Source organism: Vigna umbellata, chromosome 7 (genome assembly GCF_029865625.1).
Source record: "Vigna umbellata cultivar VRB3 chromosome 7, Vumbellata_1.0, whole genome shotgun sequence".
Lineage (NCBI taxonomy): Eukaryota > Viridiplantae > Streptophyta > Magnoliopsida > Fabales > Fabaceae > Vigna > Vigna umbellata.
Genome location: NC_142171.1, coordinates 28,669,002 through 28,688,909, shown reverse-complemented (window position 1 = coordinate 28,688,909; position 19,908 = coordinate 28,669,002). Strand labels below are relative to the sequence as shown.

The 19,908-nt window shown below is 32.3% G+C and overlaps 3 protein-coding genes across 4 annotated transcripts; 1 reads left to right on the top strand and 2 right to left on the bottom strand.

The window, feature by feature from the left end:
• Positions 1-2,448: 2,448 nt before the first annotated feature.
• Positions 2,449-12,067, top strand: LOC124820196 (uncharacterized). The gene is made up of 17 exons (XM_088094765.1): positions 2,449-2,739; positions 3,401-3,640; positions 3,874-4,020; positions 4,322-4,400; positions 4,892-5,075; positions 5,700-5,765; positions 6,097-6,342; positions 6,785-6,991; positions 7,082-7,385; positions 7,518-7,677; positions 7,884-7,992; positions 8,092-8,227; positions 8,338-8,393; positions 8,471-8,770; positions 8,910-9,032; positions 10,307-10,996; positions 11,571-12,067. The coding sequence occupies exons 1-17, from the start codon at positions 2,592-2,594 to the stop codon at positions 11,742-11,744; spliced, it is 3,369 nt and encodes a 1,122-aa protein (XP_087950891.1). The 5' UTR covers positions 2,449-2,591; the 3' UTR covers positions 11,745-12,067.
• A 1,348-nt stretch (positions 12,068-13,415) lies between these two features.
• LOC148195659 (prefoldin subunit 1-like) lies at positions 13,416-15,734 on the bottom strand. Its single transcript, XM_088094754.1, has 5 exons — positions 15,592-15,734; positions 15,443-15,496; positions 14,260-14,381; positions 13,922-14,006; positions 13,416-13,723 (listed from the first exon to the last, which is right to left on the bottom strand). The coding sequence occupies exons 1-5, from the start codon at positions 15,613-15,615 to the stop codon at positions 13,610-13,612; spliced, it is 399 nt and encodes a 132-aa protein (XP_087950880.1). The 5' UTR covers positions 15,616-15,734; the 3' UTR covers positions 13,416-13,609.
• Positions 15,735-16,900: 1,166 nt separating this feature from the next.
• Positions 16,901-19,536, bottom strand: LOC148195658 (uncharacterized). Of its 2 annotated transcripts, none has more exons than XM_088094132.1 (4): positions 19,382-19,536; positions 18,809-19,101; positions 18,623-18,665; positions 16,901-17,270 (listed from the first exon to the last, which is right to left on the bottom strand). In XM_088094132.1, exons 2-4 carry the CDS (start codon positions 19,079-19,081, stop codon positions 17,119-17,121), a joined length of 468 nt encoding a protein of 155 aa, XP_087950258.1. In that variant the 5' UTR covers positions 19,082-19,101; positions 19,382-19,536; the 3' UTR covers positions 16,901-17,118. The 2 variants fall into 2 exon arrangements, with proteins under 2 accessions (XP_087950258.1, XP_087950257.1); XM_088094131.1 differs by having other exon boundaries at positions 19,376-19,533.
• Between the last annotated feature and the right edge of the window lie 372 nt (positions 19,537-19,908).

Here is a 19,908-nt window from a genome sequence, read left to right as displayed (position 1 = left end):
GGAAACTATAATTTTTCGTCCTCCAAAACTAACGCCGTTAGAATTAGGCTGAGTTGGCTAATTGATTGTCACATCATTTTTTCTTTTTCTGACACTAAGTCAATATTCTTCTCCTCTCCCTCTCCCTCCATCTCCTTCCTTGCATGTGACGTTGAACACAGGGGTTTCTCTCCTAGGGAGGTCACGGGTTAGAAAAAGGAGATACCCTTTCTCCTTCATCTTTTTCGGTTTGGTCTCTCGCAGGAGAAGCGTTGTCCTTCGTCTTGTTCTCTGGTCTTGGTTTGGGTTTTACAGGAAACTTTCTTCTTCTTTCTAGATTCTTTCTGGTTTTGATTATCGGGGAAAGCATAGTTAAAAAATTGAAACAATTTCGAGTTAAATTTGAAAAAGGGAACGAGTACTCGCCTATCTCTACTTTCAAAATCCAAAACATTTTCCCCAAATGACGCTTCCTGGACTAATAAAGATCTTCACAGATCTCTTCTTCTATTGTTACCGAACTGTGGAAGGCAAGAAGAGGCCGTTCGGTCTGATACCATGTAAGTGTTTGAGAAAGAGAGAAGCGAAAGAGCTCTAGAGAAAAGAATAATAGTGAATGAATTCAAGTAAAAGTATATTGAGTTACAGCGGAAGCAAAAAATATATACAAAGAAAATAAAAACAAAATTAACAAACTATTTAATAAGATACTAAAACACTGCAACCGATCGACTTTCATGCTTCTACCGTTCGGTAGCATTCAGTCGTTCGGTAGCTACATTGCCTTTAGGCGTTCGGTAGTCTTCAGTCGTTCGATTTCCGTCTTCTTCTCCCTCAGTCGTTCGGTTCACGATGCTTTCTTCTCGACAACGAGTGCTCCAATGTCTTCACGACAAAGTGAAATTGTGTTTGGTTCGCGACTTTGGGTGTGGTTCGAATTGGATTTTTGTTCTTTCGTAACTTTTGGACTCGTGATGGGGCTAGGGTTGGAAATGGGAATTTGGGGGTTCTGATTCTGTGATTTAAGGTTGTAGTTGATTCATCTGATCTTCTCTGCAAATTGATGGTCATGAATTGGGGATTTTGGGTTTCTGATTCTTGCAGTTTGGGCTCTGTTTTTGGAAAATTTCTTGTTTTCTTAATGATGCGATTTAGAAGGTTGGAGTTCGAATGAATTTTGGATTTTTGATCCGCATTTTGGGTCTCTTCTTGTGGTTCTAGGTTCCTCGTGGTGGTTGCACTAGTGGAGTCAATGGTGGTGTCACTGGTGGGGGCTGCCGGAGTGTTTCAACGGTTGGCCATGGAGTCCTAGATGTGGGTTGACTTGGCAGATTGGCGTGGCCTGTGGTTTAGTTTGACTTAGTGTAAAAAAAATGACGTGGCAATCTGTTAGCCAACTCAGCCTAGTTCTAACGATGTTAGTTTTGGAGGACGAAAAATTATAGTTTCCTTAAGGACAAGGATCAAAGTGTACCAAAGTTTGAAAGAGAGACGAAAAATAAAATCGCTTGATAGTTGATGGACTAAAAACATATTTAACCCTTTATTTTATTATTGTTTTTAAGAAATTGTCATACGTTAAATGAGACTCCTGTCATATGATAAAAATAGTATGATCTAACAGTGACAGTTCCACATATCACTGTTGGAACAAATGTAATGTGAAAAATCTTAATTTAATCTCTATTTATTATTTTGTCTCAGTTCTACTTTTTTCAAAAAAATATAATAATTTCATTCCTTTTTAAATTGTGACAAAATTTAATTTTCATATAATAAAACAATACAAATAAATTAAAAAAAAATAACAATGAACTAAGACATAACACATAAGTTAATGTCGTTAGTATACAGAACTTAGACATATATAAATTAAATGAATCCGAGACCGTGATACTTGACATATTGACACTTGACATCACATGTCACATTAGACTTACATTATATGTAACACCATAAACTTTTTTTTGGCAACAAATTTTTTACAAAAAAATAAAAAAATTTAAAAATTTTAAAAAATCATATATTAACGAATGTTATTAATGTCGTTAGTAATTTTTTTTAGAAAATTTCAAAAATTAGGACAATTATTTTTTTTCAAAATTTAAAATACAATCGAAACTTTTTTTAAAATAAGATCATAAAACATTCCAATAAAGACCGAGTAATTAAGCTTAATTAAAATAAAAGTGATACTCATTCTTTTAGTATTTTAATAAGTTTTAAACATAATAAAATACACAACGTGTTTAAAAAAAAGGAAAATAGTTTATAAAAGAACAATGTAAAACAATTTTATATTATCATTTAATATGACATTGATATGTCATTTAATTTTACGAAAAATGTGTCAAAGTTTATATCAATAGCGATTTTTATTAACCAAAAATGTAGAAAAGAAACTTTTACATTATTGAAAGTGCATATATATTGAACACGTTTTTTTTTTAATTAAACTCATGGAAATAATCCACATGAAATTCCGAGTTTCCAAAACGAGGAGTCGTGACATGTTCTTCCGACCAACAAAAATCACTTCTTAGATCATCACTTTTCACAATAACTCCTTTGGTTTTGGCCACAATAGTTCAAAGAAATTTGTGAATTGTGTTATGGCCTCTTCTTCTTCTTCTTTGGTTGTTGTTGGGCCTCTTAACCTCACTCAACAGAATGGTTACAAAGTGTGGGAAGATCCTTCTTTCATCAAGTGGAGGAAAAGGGACTCTCATGTCACCTTGCACTGCCATGACTCTCTAGAAGGTCTCACACCCATCAACATTTTTTTCCCATTTCGTTTACTGGGATAGATTCTACGCTAAAATGGATTCGTTTCATGTTTTGGGTTTGCTAGATAGATGGAAACACATTGGTTCCATTCTGAAAGTTCGTATTTTTTAGTTGCCCTTTTCAAGAAAATTTCATTTTTTGAAAGATGCTATTCCATTCATGTGAGTTTTCTATTCTAACTTCCATTGGGGGTTGATAAATGGTCGTAACATTTCAGCTGAATGAAATAATTTGATAAAATGAAGTGAGGAATATATATATTCTAAAAGTTCAATTTTTTAGGCCATTTGCAAGAAAATTGCCACCTTTTTTTTTTTACTTATTCTATTATTGTGTTCATAGAGTTATCTATTATATATTTTTATTGCGATTGATAAATGGTTTCAAGATGTCAGCTGAATGAAATGGTTTAAGTAAATTAAGTATAGGTGTATAATATTGACTTCTTATATTAAATGTTATGAATTTAATCAATAGTTCATTGCACATGAAAGAAGTTAAAATCAATGACTGTAGTTTTTCGGTACCAAAAAATTGTATAGGATTTTTATGAGTTTATGTTGTTATGGATTTCCTTCTATTTTAGTTTTGTTATATAAATTATGGGCAATCTGGAATTTTGTGATATGTGTAGGATCTCTCAGATATTGGTATCAACGGAACAAAGTGGATTTTTTGGTTTCCCAGTCTGCTGTTTGGAATGATGATGCTGTTCAGGGGTCTCTTGATTGTGCTGCATTTTGGGTCAAAGACTTGCCTTTTGTTAAGTCCTTGTCTGGATATTGGAAATTTTTCATCGCTGACAGGCCCAGCAATGTTCCAACTAATTTTTATGAAAGTGAGTTCCACGATTCAGAGTGGAAAAATTTGCCTGGTAAGTGCTCATGTTTAAGTGCGTATATGTTATTCGTAAAACGCCTTTGCATTCACTGTGTCTGCTTAATTTCTTCACAATGTTCTCTAAATTTTGCTTTACTAAAGAGTTTGTTGTAGTGGTGAAATGCTATTATTTTGCTTTGAATATGAGTTGATTTTTGTCATTTTCTGTTCTTACTCAGTGCTGATATTTTTATCCATGTTTAATTATCTTTTGTCAAAATTGGACAGTTCCTTCGAATTGGCAGTTACACGGATTTGATGTTCCTATATATACGAACGTGGTGTATCCATTTCCGCTAGATCCTCCTTTCGTTCCAAGTGAAAATCCTACTGGCTGTTACAGAACGTACTTCCAAATTCCTAAAGAATGGGAGGGTATGACTTGCTGAATTTCCTTATGCTGTTTTTTCTTTTCTTCTGTAGATTGACATACACTATTGAGGAATTTGGTGTTGCCATTCTCTTGTTTTCATTCACTTCTCTATGTTAGTGCATTGTACTTCAAAGGTAATTAGGAAGCCATTGTATGACATTGTTTTTGTGGAATATATGAAGTGTTGTTGTTCTGTACCACATGTTGTGGAAAAGTTGTATCCTGTAGGTTTTAATCGCCACCAGTACTTGCTGTTTTTTAGTTTAAAATACTTACTTCGGGACATTGATTGGTTTTCTGTAGGTAGAAGAATTTTGTTGCATTTTGAAGCAGTTGATTCTGCCTTTTGTGCATGGATAAATGGGAATCCTGTTGGATATAGGTATCTCTCTCTCTCTCTCTGATATGCAGATCATACAAACTTGAACATGATTACAAACTTGCTGGTTAGTATTTTTCTATTGTATTTTCAACTCTAGCATATGTGATGCTAGAAGGGAGAGGGGGGTGGGGAGTAAAAGGGGATAGATGATAAGATTTTCAAAGCAATGCAAGCCAGGGAGAAGGCATGTTATGAAATAGAAAATAAATTGGTAACTGTGGTCAACGGCAATGAAGAAAATACTCATCTAATCATTAGATATTCATTTACCATCTTGTCTTTTCTTTTTCGAATTCCTGGCTGATCATAGCTGGACTTCTGATATTTAGTAGTATGTTCTTGCTAAAATGAAAGGGCTTAGACCTGTTTTTTTTTTTTTTAATGGATATGGAGTGAAGTGTTGCCTTATCACATAATATTTATGAAGACGAAAGGTAATATATATGAAGCTTTGGCATTAATCAACTCTTGTTTTTATTTTGCAAGGACAGCCAAGACAGCAGACTTCCTGCAGAGTTTGAAATCACTGAATTTTGTCATCCATGTGGTTCAGATGTTAAGAATGTTTTAGCTGTTCAAGTGCATAGATGGAGTGATGGCTCTTACCTTGAGGACCAGGACCAATGGCGGTTATCTGGTATCCACCGTGATGTTCTTCTTATGGCAAAGCCAGAGGTTTGTTTTCACTAAACCTCCTATTTTTTGATATAATTTATGATAAGTGTCCTTATTAGAATTAAGTTGGTGCTTATAGGTAAAAATGCAAGTCATTAATGTTTATGGTTTACATATGACAATCAAATTGTGATGCTGTTAGGATACAAGAAAAAGAGAAATTAGTTAAGATAGTTTGAATGTTAATGAGTTATTTACTTGAGGTGTTAGTTAGATAAATAAGGGAAGAACGAGAGGAGAGAGAAGGATGTCAATTTTGTAGTTTGAGCATTAGCTCTTTGTTAAGGAGAAAATGTAGGAGGAGAGAGTGCTCTCCTATTTCTTGTTATTTTCAGTCTATTCAAGAAAAATCTTTCTTTTCTTTCTCTTTTAGTTCTTGTTTGCTTACAGGTGCTGTCATTATTTATTAGCATTTGGTCTTGTAGAATAATTAAGAGTTAGATTACATTATTAATGCACCTAATTTATCATTTAAATAACAGAAAATTCAAGTTTGAGAATTATATACACGTATCTTTATACCTATTCCTTTTTTTGTTGAATATATAGCATGTCCAAATCTTCAGCCATTTGACTATCTTTTCATGCTTGATGCTAATATCTTTCAAAATATTTTGTATGTAGGTATTTATTACTGATTACTTTTTCAAATCAAATATCGCTGAAGATTATTCTTACGCAGATATACTGGTAAGCATAAATACATTGTTAAATTATTGTTATTTTTCATTTAATAATTATTATACATCCGTGACTGGTCTTGTGGAAGATTTTACCTAAACCCAATTATATTGAAGTCTCTATTATTTTGTTGTTTTGACTTTGTAAAAGTGAAATGTAGTTTCTAAATTTATGAATGAAATTATGTTCTGTATTTCTTCACAGTAAATTTTACTATTGTTTCCTTTATTCCACCATGATTACCCCATAGTATCACTGATATTACAACAACACTGTTATATTTATTAATGTGTTATTGTTATTTGGGATATAATATCAATTTCATGCATATATAATCCAGGTTGAAGTAAAATTAGATAGATTAAAAGAGACATCCAAGGATAATATTCTCACAGACTACTCCATAGAAGCTACGTTGTTTGATTCTGGAAGCTGGTACACCTCTGATGGCAATCCTGATCTCCTTTCATCTAATGTGGCTGACATAAAGCTCCAACCATCAAGTACACCAGCACCAATATTAGGGTTTCATGGCTACTTGCTTACAGGGAAACTACAATCACCAAAGCTTTGGTCTGCAGAGAAAGTAAGAAATTTCAATCATATTTTTTCGATGTTTTGGTCAATTTTACTCATTGATTAGCGAACTAAGGTTTACATTACTATTGAAAAATAACGTTGAAGTAGTTATTAAGATTTTTGTCTATTGATTACTCAACAACTGTAATCCTGCAAATGTCTCCTGTTTCTTGTCTCATTTCCTTCTCTCATTAATTTTTTTTATCTGTGGCATATTTTAGTTTTCATAGCCAAGAAGTGATAGGCCGATAAAGTTTTTGAATCGAGTTTCTTAAACTCCTATGAAAGGTTTTATGATGATTTATCAAGACAAGACCTGTCTGTGTGATTGAAAGCTTATTGACATATTTGGATTTTCTCAAAGCTTCACAAGATCTTTTTTTTTTTTTTGTTATTGATCTTTTACCTATATGGTTTTCATGTATAATTTTTTCTTTGCTTTTTCACAGCCATACCTCTATACTCTGGTTGTTGTCCTGAAAGACCGATCTGGCCGTGTTGTTGACAGTGAATCATGTCCAGTAGGATTTAGACAAGTGTCTAAAGCCCATAAACAACTGCTTGTTAATGGACATGCTGTTGTGATTAGAGGTGTGAACAGGCATGAACATCATCCTCAAGTGGGGAAGGCAAACATAGAATCCTGCATGATCAAGGTACTGCTAATCCTTTTTCGCCCTTCAATAAAGTTGTCAGTACAGTTCATTTATTTGAAGGCTAAAAAGCAATAATTGTTGTGATTACAGGATTTGGTCTTGATGAAGCAAAATAATATTAATGCAGTGAGGAATAGCCATTATCCCCAACATCCACGTTGGTATGAGCTATGTGATCTGTTTGGCATGTATATGATAGACGAAGCAAATATTGAGACACATGGTTTTGACTATTCTAAACATCTCAAGCACCCTACTTTGGAACCAATTTGGGCATCTTCAATGCTGGATCGTGTGATTGGCATGGTTGAGAGAGATAAAAATCACGCATGCATTATTTCGTGGTCTTTAGGGAATGAATCTGGATTTGGAACAAATCATTATGCTTTAGCTGGTAGATACTGCACTTGGGTTCACTTACAGTTAGCATATTTGAAGTGACTTTTTTTTTTATTCTGCTGTTACATTTTATTTTAAGATTACTGGCTAAATTTTTTTTTTTTTTTTCATTTTGTCAACACATCAGGCTGGATTCGAGGACGAGATTCATCACGGGTATTACATTATGAAGGAGGTGGATCCAGGACTCCATGCACTGATATTGTGTGTCCTATGTATATGCGTGTTTGGGACATGGTGAAAATAGCCAATGATCCAACTGAAACACGTCCTCTGATACTGTGCGAGTATGATTTCATAGTTTTACATCAACAACAGAACATGACTTCTATTGTTCCCTGTTGTTTTCAGTTATAGATAATTAGTTATATCTCTTACCGATATAAGTATAAGATAATATTGGTCCATTCCCTCTCTGTATCTTTGTTAGTGCTGGTATTGTTTGTTTTGCATATATTTAAAATCTTTTTTTTGCCGACCCAAAAAATGGCAGATATTCACATGCAATGGGAAACAGTAATGGAAATCTTCATATATATTGGGAAGCAATTGACAACACATTTGGACTCCAAGGAGGCTTTATTTGGGATTGGGTTGATCAGGTGAGTGGCTTTTTGAAATACTGTAACTAAATTGAGGAAGGATAAACTTTACCCTACATTGTCTGAATTCTCTCAGTTTTGTACTTTGCTTGCACATAGGCGCTGGTGAAAGTTTATGAGGATGGTACAAAGCATTGGGCATATGGAGGTGAATTCGGGGATGTTCCCAATGATTTGAATTTTTGTTTGAATGGGCTCACATTTCCTGATCGAACTCCTCATCCTGTTTTACATGGTAAACTGACAGACTGCCTCATTATTGCACACACAACCTTGTAGGAGTGACTATTCGTGTTTCTGTTTACATCTTTAGTCATGCTTCATCAATATGCCTTTTTGTTTCAGAGGTTAAATACTTGTACCAACCAATCAAGGTGGCTTTAAATGAAGGGAAATTGGAGGTACTCAGTTTATCTGAATTTTATGTTTCTCTAGTCAAATTTGACTTGATAATTTATTTTTGTTTTCTGTTTTGCAGATAAAAAATACTCATTTTTTTCAAACAACAGAAGGATTGGAGTTCAGCTGGTATATTTCTGCAAATGGATATAACCTTGGATCTGGTATTTTGGACCTTGCCCCTATAAAGCCCCAGAATAGTTATGCTGTTGATTGGAAATCAGGTCCGTGGTATTCTCTGTGGGCTTCATCATCAGAAGAAGAACTATTCTTGACATTAACGGTTAAACTTTTGGACTCCACACGTTGGGTTGAAGCTGGTCATATTGTTTCATCTGCTCAAGTTCAACTGCCTGCCAGGAAAAACATTCTTGTGCATGTAATTTTATGACGTGTTGATTTATTTTAGAATCAATTCATACCTCTTGTTAGGGCTGAGTAATGAGGTTTAGTAGCTTATACTATATGTTATTGCTGAAATTAATTTATTATACTTTATGAATGGTTGTTGTATTCAGGCTATTGCTATTAGTTCTGGCAAACTGGTTGCTGAAACACAAGGAGATACAATCATAGTCAAAAAGCAAGATGTTTGGGATTTGACATTGAATACTAAAACTGGTTTAGTTGAAAGCTGGAAGGTAAGTCTAAACTTTGAATTTATCATTTTTCCATTGAATGCTTGACTAAATTGGAACTTGTTTTGTCTCTTTAAGTTAGAAACAACAGCAGATGTAGAATACAGGACAAATGTCTTCTTAAAATAGTAAGACCTGGCTTTCACTGATCACCAGTGGATGTAGAACTTGTTATATAGTGAAGAGTACCTTCAATATTGGTTTCTGTGTTTCAAATAATAGTTTCTTTTAATCTTCAATCACGAAAAATGCAGAATTCACTGATCACATTATTTTTCTTTTTAAACCCTCTAATAGGGAGCCAAAGTGATGTTTGCTGTGAGAAAATACCATTGATCCAAACCCAGATGAATTTTGGCTCAAGGTTTTGACATTATCTACACCATCAAGAAAGGAGATTCTTCCTTTTTGCGTATAAATTTTTTTCCAATTTTACCATTTAAGTAACTGTCTTTTTAAACTCAAATAACAACTCATAGGGTAAAAAAGTCATCTACACAATAAAAGAATTACCAATGATAAAAATTGTAAAATTATTTATTTTATAATTTCTTTTTTATAAAAAACATTTTATAATATAATAATATTTTTTCAATAACTATTGTAATAATACTATTTTTGTCATGATAAGAAAAAAAAACATATCTTAGAAAATGCTTTAGACTTACTTAACCTTATAAAATTGACTTTAAGGTAAAGTTTGCTATCATTTATAAACTATTGGGCTTGGTACGTGGGTAACACAGTAGGTGCCATTTAATGCATTTTATCATCGTAGACAGTGGTTTAGATTTAATTCAATCTTATAAAATCGATTTGTAAGGTAACGATTGTTTCTATTATATAGTGTAATTTGCCACTATCTCTTGTTGAGACTTAGATTTTCTCCAATAAGATATATGATAGAGATGTCTAACACTGAATATAAGACAAAATCAGAGGCAGAAGTCCAGTACAATGGTAGCACTGGTAAGCACAGAACAGGCACTAAGAAGTGTAAATGAAAGGAAAAGATAGAAAATCAGAGTTGCAAAAACAGATTCTGACCTTGGCCTCTCAGCCTCCTTATCATTTATCAAAATCTGCCATGTCTTCCCACTACTATTCTTTCCTTTATTTCGTACTTCTTGAGTTTTGAAATGTTTGAAGAGTAAAGACATGCCATAGGTTTTGGAACATTTGTGTTATTTAAGTTTCCTCTTTACAAGAAGTTTCATGATACCTGTTCAAATTTTTGTATGACTTTACTTTACAGCTATTATTATGATGAATGCTAGGTTAAAGGAGTACATATTTTGAAAAAGGGCATCCTCCCATGTTTCTGGCGAGCTCCTATAGATAATGATAAAGGAGGAGAGGGAGCCAGTTATTTGTCCAGGTGGAAAGCTGCTGGAATGGACTGCCTCCACTTCATTGCTGAGAGCTGTTCTGTGCAAAGTATTACAGAAAACTCAGTTAGAATATTGGTGGTTTTTCTTGGTGTTACAAAGGGTGCTGAGGGTTCTCTCTCTAACCAAGACAAGTCAAAGGTATTATATACTACAGAAGTGACATATACAATTTTTGCTTCTGGGGATGTTATTATAGAATGCGAAGTGAAGCCAAATCCTGATCTTCCTCCTTTACCACGTGTGGGAATTGTGTTAAATGTGGAAAAATCATTGGATCTAGTAACTTGGTATGGAAGAGGACCATTTGAGTCTTATCCGGATCGAAAAGCTGCAGCCCAAGTTGCAGTCTATGAACATAATGTTAGTGAGTTGCATGTTCCTTATATTGTTCCTGGGGAATCTTCTGGCAGGGCAGATGTTAGGTGGGCAACATTCAGAAACAAAAATGGTTTTGGAATATATGCTTCTAAGTATGGTATCTCTCCACCAATGCAAATGAGTGCAAGCTACTATAGCACCTCAGAACTTGAACGTGCCACACACAATGAAGAGCTCATTGAAGGAGATAGCATTGAGGTATATTTCTGTACATTTTCCTTCCACTGTTTTTGAAATGATATAATGCACTTCATCAAATGTATGGTGATGACTGATCAGGGTGCAAATTAGAATAATGCTATAGTTTATGGTGAAAATGTGGTATGATATTTTTAGATGTCAAGCAGAAAGCTTGGGCCCAATGTTCAGGTTGGCAAAGTTCAATATTTTCCAAAATCTGTGTTGGTGCTCACACTTGTGCTGCATTCGAGTGCACTGTTTGTGTGTGTTCTGTGACCTGAATTTTTTCATGTACAATTAGTTGTTTTGAATGTTACTTGCTATGGTGAATTTCTTCTGTGGTCAAGGCAAATTGAAGTATAAGGTCATCTCTGAGATTTTGGCACATCTTGTGAACAGGCCTCTTTTTCTTAGTAACATATAAGCTTTCCTTTTTCAGAAGAAGAGAAAAGAAATACAACCAAAACCACTGATTTTGAAATGTATGGACTAAATAAACATTCACCATATCTTGAAGGACCTAAAACATGTTTTATTTTACCTTTGCTATTACTATTGAATTGCTCATCTTAGATGTTTTATGGTATTACAGGTTCATCTGGATCACAAGCATATGGGGTTAGGTGGAGATGATAGTTGGTCGCCATGTGTCCACAATCCTTATTTGATTCCTCCTGTGTCACACTCATTCTCTGTTAGATTGTGTCCTGTAACTCCAGACACTTCTGGGTATGACATCTACAAATCCCAGCTTCAAAACTCTTGATTTCTTGGATCGCATGACTTTATTCTATCCAAGAATAAACATGTAGAAGCAGCAGAAGGCTGGCATGTTTACAAAGAACTACTTCAAAGAAACTTCAAAGCTGTTAAACATTTTCATGCAATCATTTTAGTTGGAAGCTTGATTTAATAATGTGGAAGGTGAATATAATCTTGTATTAACGAATTTCATCCATCGGAACAAAGCGGCCAATTCCACAAGTTGTTTAATTAATGTGCTGTAACTGTGATATGAATAATGATTTGTTCTTGTTTGAAAATGATTAGTGACACTGAAATAAATGAAAATGATCTCCACACTCTGAATCTGATTCTTACGTATTTTTCTGAGATCACAAGGGGCCCCAGAGGAAAAAAAAACACATCTAGAATTTTGTTTTTGGCTCCAACTTTCCATTTTAAAAGGTTTGGGTAATGATAGTCTCTAGAATGGGGTCCAACTTCCAGCATTTGATGCATTTCTTGGGTTACTCTTCATTTCGGAATGAAGTTTCGAAATCCTTAAAAGTACATTCAGAAATGAATGGGAATTTAACTAAAAATATGTCAAAATTAGACAAAACTCTAAAGGAGAATTGTTGGAAATTATAATTTCAGCCTTTCTTTAATGTTTTAATCCATGATTTGGGGTCCTAGTTTTGTAAATAAGATTTGTAATTTTGATGTACTTAAAAATTTACATGTATTTTATTTCTTTTATTTTCACCAATTTAACTCTAAATCTAATATGTCCATTTACGGTATTCTCAAGAAATAATTTAACTAATTAAAACAAAATAATATATGAAATTATATTATATTAAAATATATTTAACCGAAATTAGAGAGAAATCAAAATTATACTTTAACCGAAAATGAAATTGCTATGGAAAATAATTAATGCAAGTTAGAAACGATCAATATTAACTTTTGTTATAGCCTTAAAGAGCAGCATTCACTGTATATTTCTTTGGAAGGATGAATTTGAAGAATGACGAGAGGATGAATTTGGAAGTATACATTGTTTTGTATTTTTTTAAGGGATTTACAAGTAAAAATAAGTGAAATTGATTAAATTTGTAAATGATTTCACTGATATAAGAGATAAAAAAGGTTTTAGTACATATAAAAAGAAAATTATCAAAATATCCTTATTGGTAAATATAAAATAAAAAAAATACAATGTATTTCTTATAAGAAAGATGTTCAATATTTTTGTGGGTATTGTTGACATGTTGAATTAATGGACGTAAACGTTGACTTAAATATGATCGCAGACCGAATGCGTCTTTTGCTGCTGGAAGCAAAAGCAGCACAAAATCATGAACAATGCAGGTGAATAAAAAGTGACATGAAATAAGATAGGGATATTTTGGTAACCGACCTTCCTAATGTCCTTCAACAACAGGAAATCAAGCAAACACACCCTAAGAGTACAATAACTTTTTAATAGTATTTTGCATTTGAAGCAGGATATGCAAAATGTATTTAATTATCTTTAATACCTCTTGTATGGTTGAGATGGTTTTTTTTTTCTTTGCTTACCTATCATTGGTTTTCTTCAGAATAATATTTTAACATATCATTTTAAAACATGTTTTGGTTTTATACCCAATTTAAATAATGTAATCAGTAAAAACCTGAGTACTGATGAAGGAAAGGTGAAACAAATAAATGAAGAAAACAAAACAGTCTGAGAGTTGATAGCCTACAAAATCTCCCCAAATCAACATTTTGAGAAGGATAGAAGATCATCATCCATGATGCAGACAATAAATATTCTCGTATCTCACCAAGTCCTGAATTTTTCTATTTTCTCAAATACACCAGAAAACCCACCACCGGAAGATAATTTCACTAATGGAAAGTTTACACTACATTCATAGACATGATTTGTCTAGCAAGACCAGGATCTTGCTGTAACAGTTCTCTCAAATTGCTTTCCACCTCTGCCATCTGCTTTTCCAAGTACTCTTTCGAGCTCTGCTCAAAGACACAGTAGAATAAAAACTGAATTTCATTCAAAGGTTATGGATACTCGTATTTACTGCTTTAGAAATTTAGTCACAATAGTTATATTTGTTTCAGTTATGAGATTTAACTTAAGAAAACTGAAAACAAAATAAGGATAGAAATGATGGAAGATAAGAAGTTTTTTGGCAATGAATGAAGGAGATCTACCTGTAATGCAGTAACAGAAGCTTCACCATCTTTAAACTTTTTGTCCTGTTCATTCATTAATGATGCCTTGGTCTCCAATACAAACCTGGTCATCATGTTAAGAGTGTGTTAAAGTATGCCTTTAATATTTTCTAAAAACATCCCATAAATCAAGCTTTTGTGTACTCTATTTAGTAGCATGTTCAAAGAGGTAACCACAACTCACATTCTCCCTGCAAAACAAAATAACTGGACACATCATATGTCTGTAGAAAAACTAAGGCTTTAATAAATGCCAATAGAAATACTTTCAAATTTGTAGGGTTGCTTAAAGAACAGAAACATTAAGATAAACTCACGATTTTCTTCGCATACCAATAGATTTGTAAACATTAGTATCATCAGGAACTTGCTTTAACTCTTCCATGGTCAAATAAGCACGCTTTTTCTCAGCTTCTTTGGAACGCATCTGGGTTTGCACCTGCGTATGCCAAGGCATAATATAAACTAGTCTCAGGCAACCCTAACAAGAATATCATTCCCATATGCAAAATAGAAATGTAAGGTTTTCATTTCTTTTATATACCACATCAAACAACAATAACAAAAACCTTATTCCACTAGGTGAGGTTGACCCTTTTCTTTTTATCCCACTTCTAAATAAATAAAGTTATGTATTCTCTTTCACAACTCAGATGTAAGTATTCTCAAACAGCGTTGATGGCAGTGAAGCCTGCACATCCCAGCACACATGAAGTGCATAAAACCACTACTCTTCATGGTAATAGTTACATCAAATCACTCTTCCAAAACATTTAGAATACACCCAAGAAACACATGTTAGAAAAAACATGATGAACTTAAGAAACTAAAGAGGATCCCATTCCATTAGAATCCAGTAGGTTAAAGATGAAATATATTCTCCACAGGAAACAACCCTACTTGAGTTTGTTAAGACTATTGTGAACAGAAAATTTTCTTTCCAAATCTTTGATAGGGTTTCATACTCAAAACCCAAACTTGAAATTATCTATAAAGCTGAAAACATCAAAACAGTTGAGATATACAATCAGACAATTAGAAGCCAATACTTAGTTTCATGTGAATCTGAATGAGTACAAAAACAACTTCACATTACCCACTGATTGCTTCAGGTGTAAGTCTCTTCAATTATTCAGCTAGGTTCAATCAAATTCAAACAATAACGGAGAGTGTAATTATAGAGATTTATGAAAATAATAGGGAAAAAAAATATGTACCCAAATCTTTATCCCTTTACATATGTAGTTATAAACTATACATACTTGTGTTCATATGAGCTCGGTGTCCATATTTGTGTTCTACTCTGTCCCTATAATTTTCTTCCTTAATCTCCATTCTGTCTTTATAACTATAAACTTCACATGATTCATATCTTTAACTAGACTGTGCAAACCACCCACAGCTATTAATTTTTCAAAATAAAAAAGGCCCAGAGTATCTTTTTCCCCAAATAAAAATAACAACAACAATAATAAGAGATTAAGACAGATTATGAAAAACCTGTTTTAGTTTTCCAGTAGTTTCGATCATGCGACCTTGAATTTCAAGGAAAGCCTGCATTTTTGGATCAAGAAATGAAAAATAAAAGTTGTTATAGCCATTTGAAGAAGAACACTTTATACAGAACGAAAGAGATAGAGTGTTATTACAGTTCTGTTAGCTTCGTCTGCCATTTCAGTGGATTAATGATAGGAGACGATCTTACAAATTTGTAACTTTCAAAAACCCTAACGCAATTGGATCAGGGAACGGGAAGAAGGAGAGGAAGTAGAAGTTCCACACTAAACGCACCGTTTTGTTGTATATACATATAAATAACTTTTTTAGGTTTAGATTCACTTTTACTTTATGTCTTTGTTTTTCATAATTAGATGAGCTGTGTAATTTTAGTTTTATAAAACTTTAATTTAATTACATATATATTAGTGTAAAATATTGATTATTTGTTAGTCATAAAAAATGTTAAATATTACTCCTAATCCTATTACTAATTATTAATGTTCTAGCTTCTAAGTAAATAAATAACTGATACTAATGCATTACTATCTTTGGTTGATAATTAGACGATATTAATTTTCCATTAAAATTGATAATTTTAAATAAAATTGAAAAACTAAATGCTGATTTAAATTTATATAGGAGAAAAATTACACATTTAAGAAACAATAAGAAGAAAAGTTTATTTAAATATTGTTGTATACACTTTTAAATCTTCTTAATCTCTTCCAAAATAAACTAAATTTATTTCCTTTTCCTTTATTAAAGAAATTAATTTTGATTTTGTTGAATTGTCATTATTTTTTTCTAAATAAATATTAATTTTGGATAAGGATGAAAATTATCCGTTTTTAAAATATTGAAGAATTTTGTTACTTTTTCTAATAATATTTTTCTTCTTAATATTTCCTTTGATATACTATAATACATAAACTCACTAACGTCTTTATATTTGTTCTAGCACGTGACATTCCTTCTTTTCCCCTCCAACTAATAATTAAAAATGTCTTTAATCTTTAACAAAACATAAAAAAACATTTCAAAATTACACTTAATTTAAAATTAATACATACATTAATATATAAAGTAATAAAAATTATTACAACATTTAATTTTTAATTCAATAAAATGAAATATAAGAACATAATGACAGATGAAATCCTATGTATTAGAAATTTGCTAGTATAAAAAAGTTTACTTATAGAATAAATTATTTAATCAAAATACATCATCATTAATATTATAACAAGTAAAATTTAAATGATAAACGTTATATTTAAATCACTAACAATTTATTTTAATAATAATATATTTCAATCACTCTTTCTTTTATCTTTAATCTTCATTGATACACATAACTTTTAATTACTTATTTTAATTTTAAAATTTTAAAAAAATCAACAATATTTAAAAAAATAAGATTTTATCACCCAATTATGTTTATACATAGAGAAACACAAATATAGTAACAGCCAAATCTATCCAGATTACGCCCTCAAAGCACGTTTCATAGTAGAAAGAGTTCATTTGATTACAAACATAAACTTAATAATTAAGCATGAAAGCTTAACAAACATTGCAAGATTGACTAAAAAATCTAGTATAGTTGAAAACAACTAGGCCAATTGAAAAAGACATGGACTACTGTCGATGACTTTAAACAAAGTCATTACAAAGGATCAACTTGCTTCAGTTTCAACTTTCAAGCCAGTATCAATTGGACTGGTTAAGTTTGTTGAGCTTTCTGATGCTTTTACTACCTTTGGTAGGAACTTCCAACAGCGTTTGTGAACTCCACTAATTTTTTTTGGAGCATCTGCTATTGGCAAGCCTGCAATAAGTTGGGACTTATCAAATTAAGCCAGCAACCAAGTAATGAAAAAGCCACAGTATTTACTCAATGCTTCATACAATCTATACTTTATGCTTCACAAAGTATTCACTGAGAACTTATCAAATAAAGCTGCCAAGTTCTAACAAGCAACAGAAACTACACTGAAATAAGAAAAAAGTATGTCTACACTGTGAAATAATAATAAAAAAAATCATGTCATTTATAACAGATCATAACTACTATGATATGATATGGAACATGAATGAAACAAACAAAAAGTTAACGCCAAGACAAGCAAATGGAGTGCCGCATGTGGCATCATTCATCCAAACTTTTGCACACAAGTTCAATCCTCTCACAGGCAAATTTGTTTTTTCAATAAAAGAGGAGATAACTGAATTTTGGCACAAGAAAGAAGACACTGAAGAAAAACAAGTTGGTCCTGTAATAGCAGCCCCCAAGCCTAGAAGTGGTGCCACACAGAAGCAAGGTTGACAGCAACAAAGGAACAGGCTCAGTCTCGTCTGATCAAGAGGAGTCAGAGGAATGGAAGAGGGTGTATGATACCGTTAGAGAAGTAAAATCACTTTAGAGAAAGTTAAAAAGGTTGAACATGATGAGAAGGGTATAAAAACTCTGAACTTAGAGTTTAATACTATTGAAACAAAGATAAGATACTATGATGCCAAAATGTTTCACTAAGGATTGACATTAAAGAGTTGGCTGAGAACTTCAAGGTAGAAAAAGCTAAGGTCCAATTATATCAGAGGGATGCGATAGTATTTCAACAGAAGACTAATCTTGAACAACAGTATTTAAATTAGCAGGTTAAATTTCTGAGAAAGAAGCTAGGAGTTTGCAGCCTTCAAGGCAATAAGGTGTTTTAGAAACATGCCTTAGATGTTGTCAGAGCAGATTTAATTTTAATTTTGCATAAGTCAATTATTAAATTTATAAGAACATGTTATATTGTTTCTAGTTGTCAGTGGATTAGTTAGTTTCAGATTTCATTTTTCAGTTATTAGTAACAACTCACAAAACTGTTGAGCAAGAATTATATTTAGTTATTTCCGAGTACTAAATACAAGTTACATTCAATAAAAGTTACACGCTTCTGCCACTCAAATTATTTATATTATTTCCTCGCACGTTTTTTTTCTATCCTTAAACAAAAACCAACACTTATTAAGAACTCAGAAAAACACTCTTAGCCTAACCAACTATAATTGAAGAATAGAAGTGCAGCATGATCATCAGCGCCTTCAACAAGCTGACTCTGCCGCACATAGAATTGAAAAACAGAATATCCTAAAGCCAGAAACATTTCTCATACAACTTATGACACTGACCATTTTTATGAGCAATCCCCCATGCTTTTCCATGCCTTCCATCCTGCAAAAGAAATACGTAAATAAAATAAAAAAGAAAGAAAAGCAGAGGAATAAATAATGGTGAAATGTAAATTCAAATAGTTGAAATCCAATACAAACAATAGAAGAATAGGAAAAAAAGAAGTTGAGAATTGAAAGAAGCACCTTGTAGAGATTGAGTTTAGTGATTTCGTAAGAAACTTCATTCCAGTGAGACTTGGCCATGTGGTGGCCAATTCCCCAGTTCGGTAAGAACTGAGCAACTTCAAACAAGTTTTTCTTCTTTCTTCGCTTCGATTTCTTAGGGTTCTGAGCAGAAGAAGCAGCAGAAGAAGTAGAAGAGGAAGCAGAGCTAGAGGCTCTCAAGAAGTTGAGAGAAAACCTTAGTAAAGGAGAGTTTCGAAAAGATTCAACTCTGCTACCAATTGCACTTGCCATTGCTTTTTCTTTTAAAATCCCTATGGAGAAGCAAATCCAAAATGTCAAAAATCATGCACCTAATAATCCCAATGCCCACAACATCACATAAAAATTTCTCCAAACATACCCTAAATGACCTACAGAAAACAATTTCAGACATAAAATTTCCATATCATGTAAAAACAGTAAGATAAACAACATTTGATGAAATTCACAAACTGATTGCCGCAGATGAAGATGGTAATTATGGATAGTTAATCATTCAATGGTTAAGAAAAAAAAGGGCAAACAATGAATCTCAAAGACACATACGCTCACTTGTTCGTTAATGCGGAGATTGTGATTTGCGATCGCTGAACAACTAAACTGAAACGTCACTCGTTTTAAGATTAGTAGTAGTGTCATGTATCACTCATAAACCCCAACTCGTGTCAAGATTACTAGGGTTCTTTCCCTTTCTTTCTGCACATGATAAATCAAGTTGAATATAAACATTGATTTTTATTTTTAATGTAATAAAAAATTACACTACACAAGTTTTGATTTATTAATTATGTTTGAATTTTATTAAGAATTAAAGTGATTAAACATTTTTAATAATTATTTTATAAAAAGAATTAATATTAACTTACAAAATAATTATTAAAAAATTCAAATAAATCAGAAATTTAAATGTAATTATAATTTTTGTATTAAAATTATAAATTTTATTACTAAGCTAAAATTGAAATAGGTATAGATTTATTTTGATGTTTAAATATAATTAATATAATTATAATTTGTATATTAAATTTTAAACATTTTTTATTAAAATCGGAAAAGGTTTACATTTATCCTGAACTTAC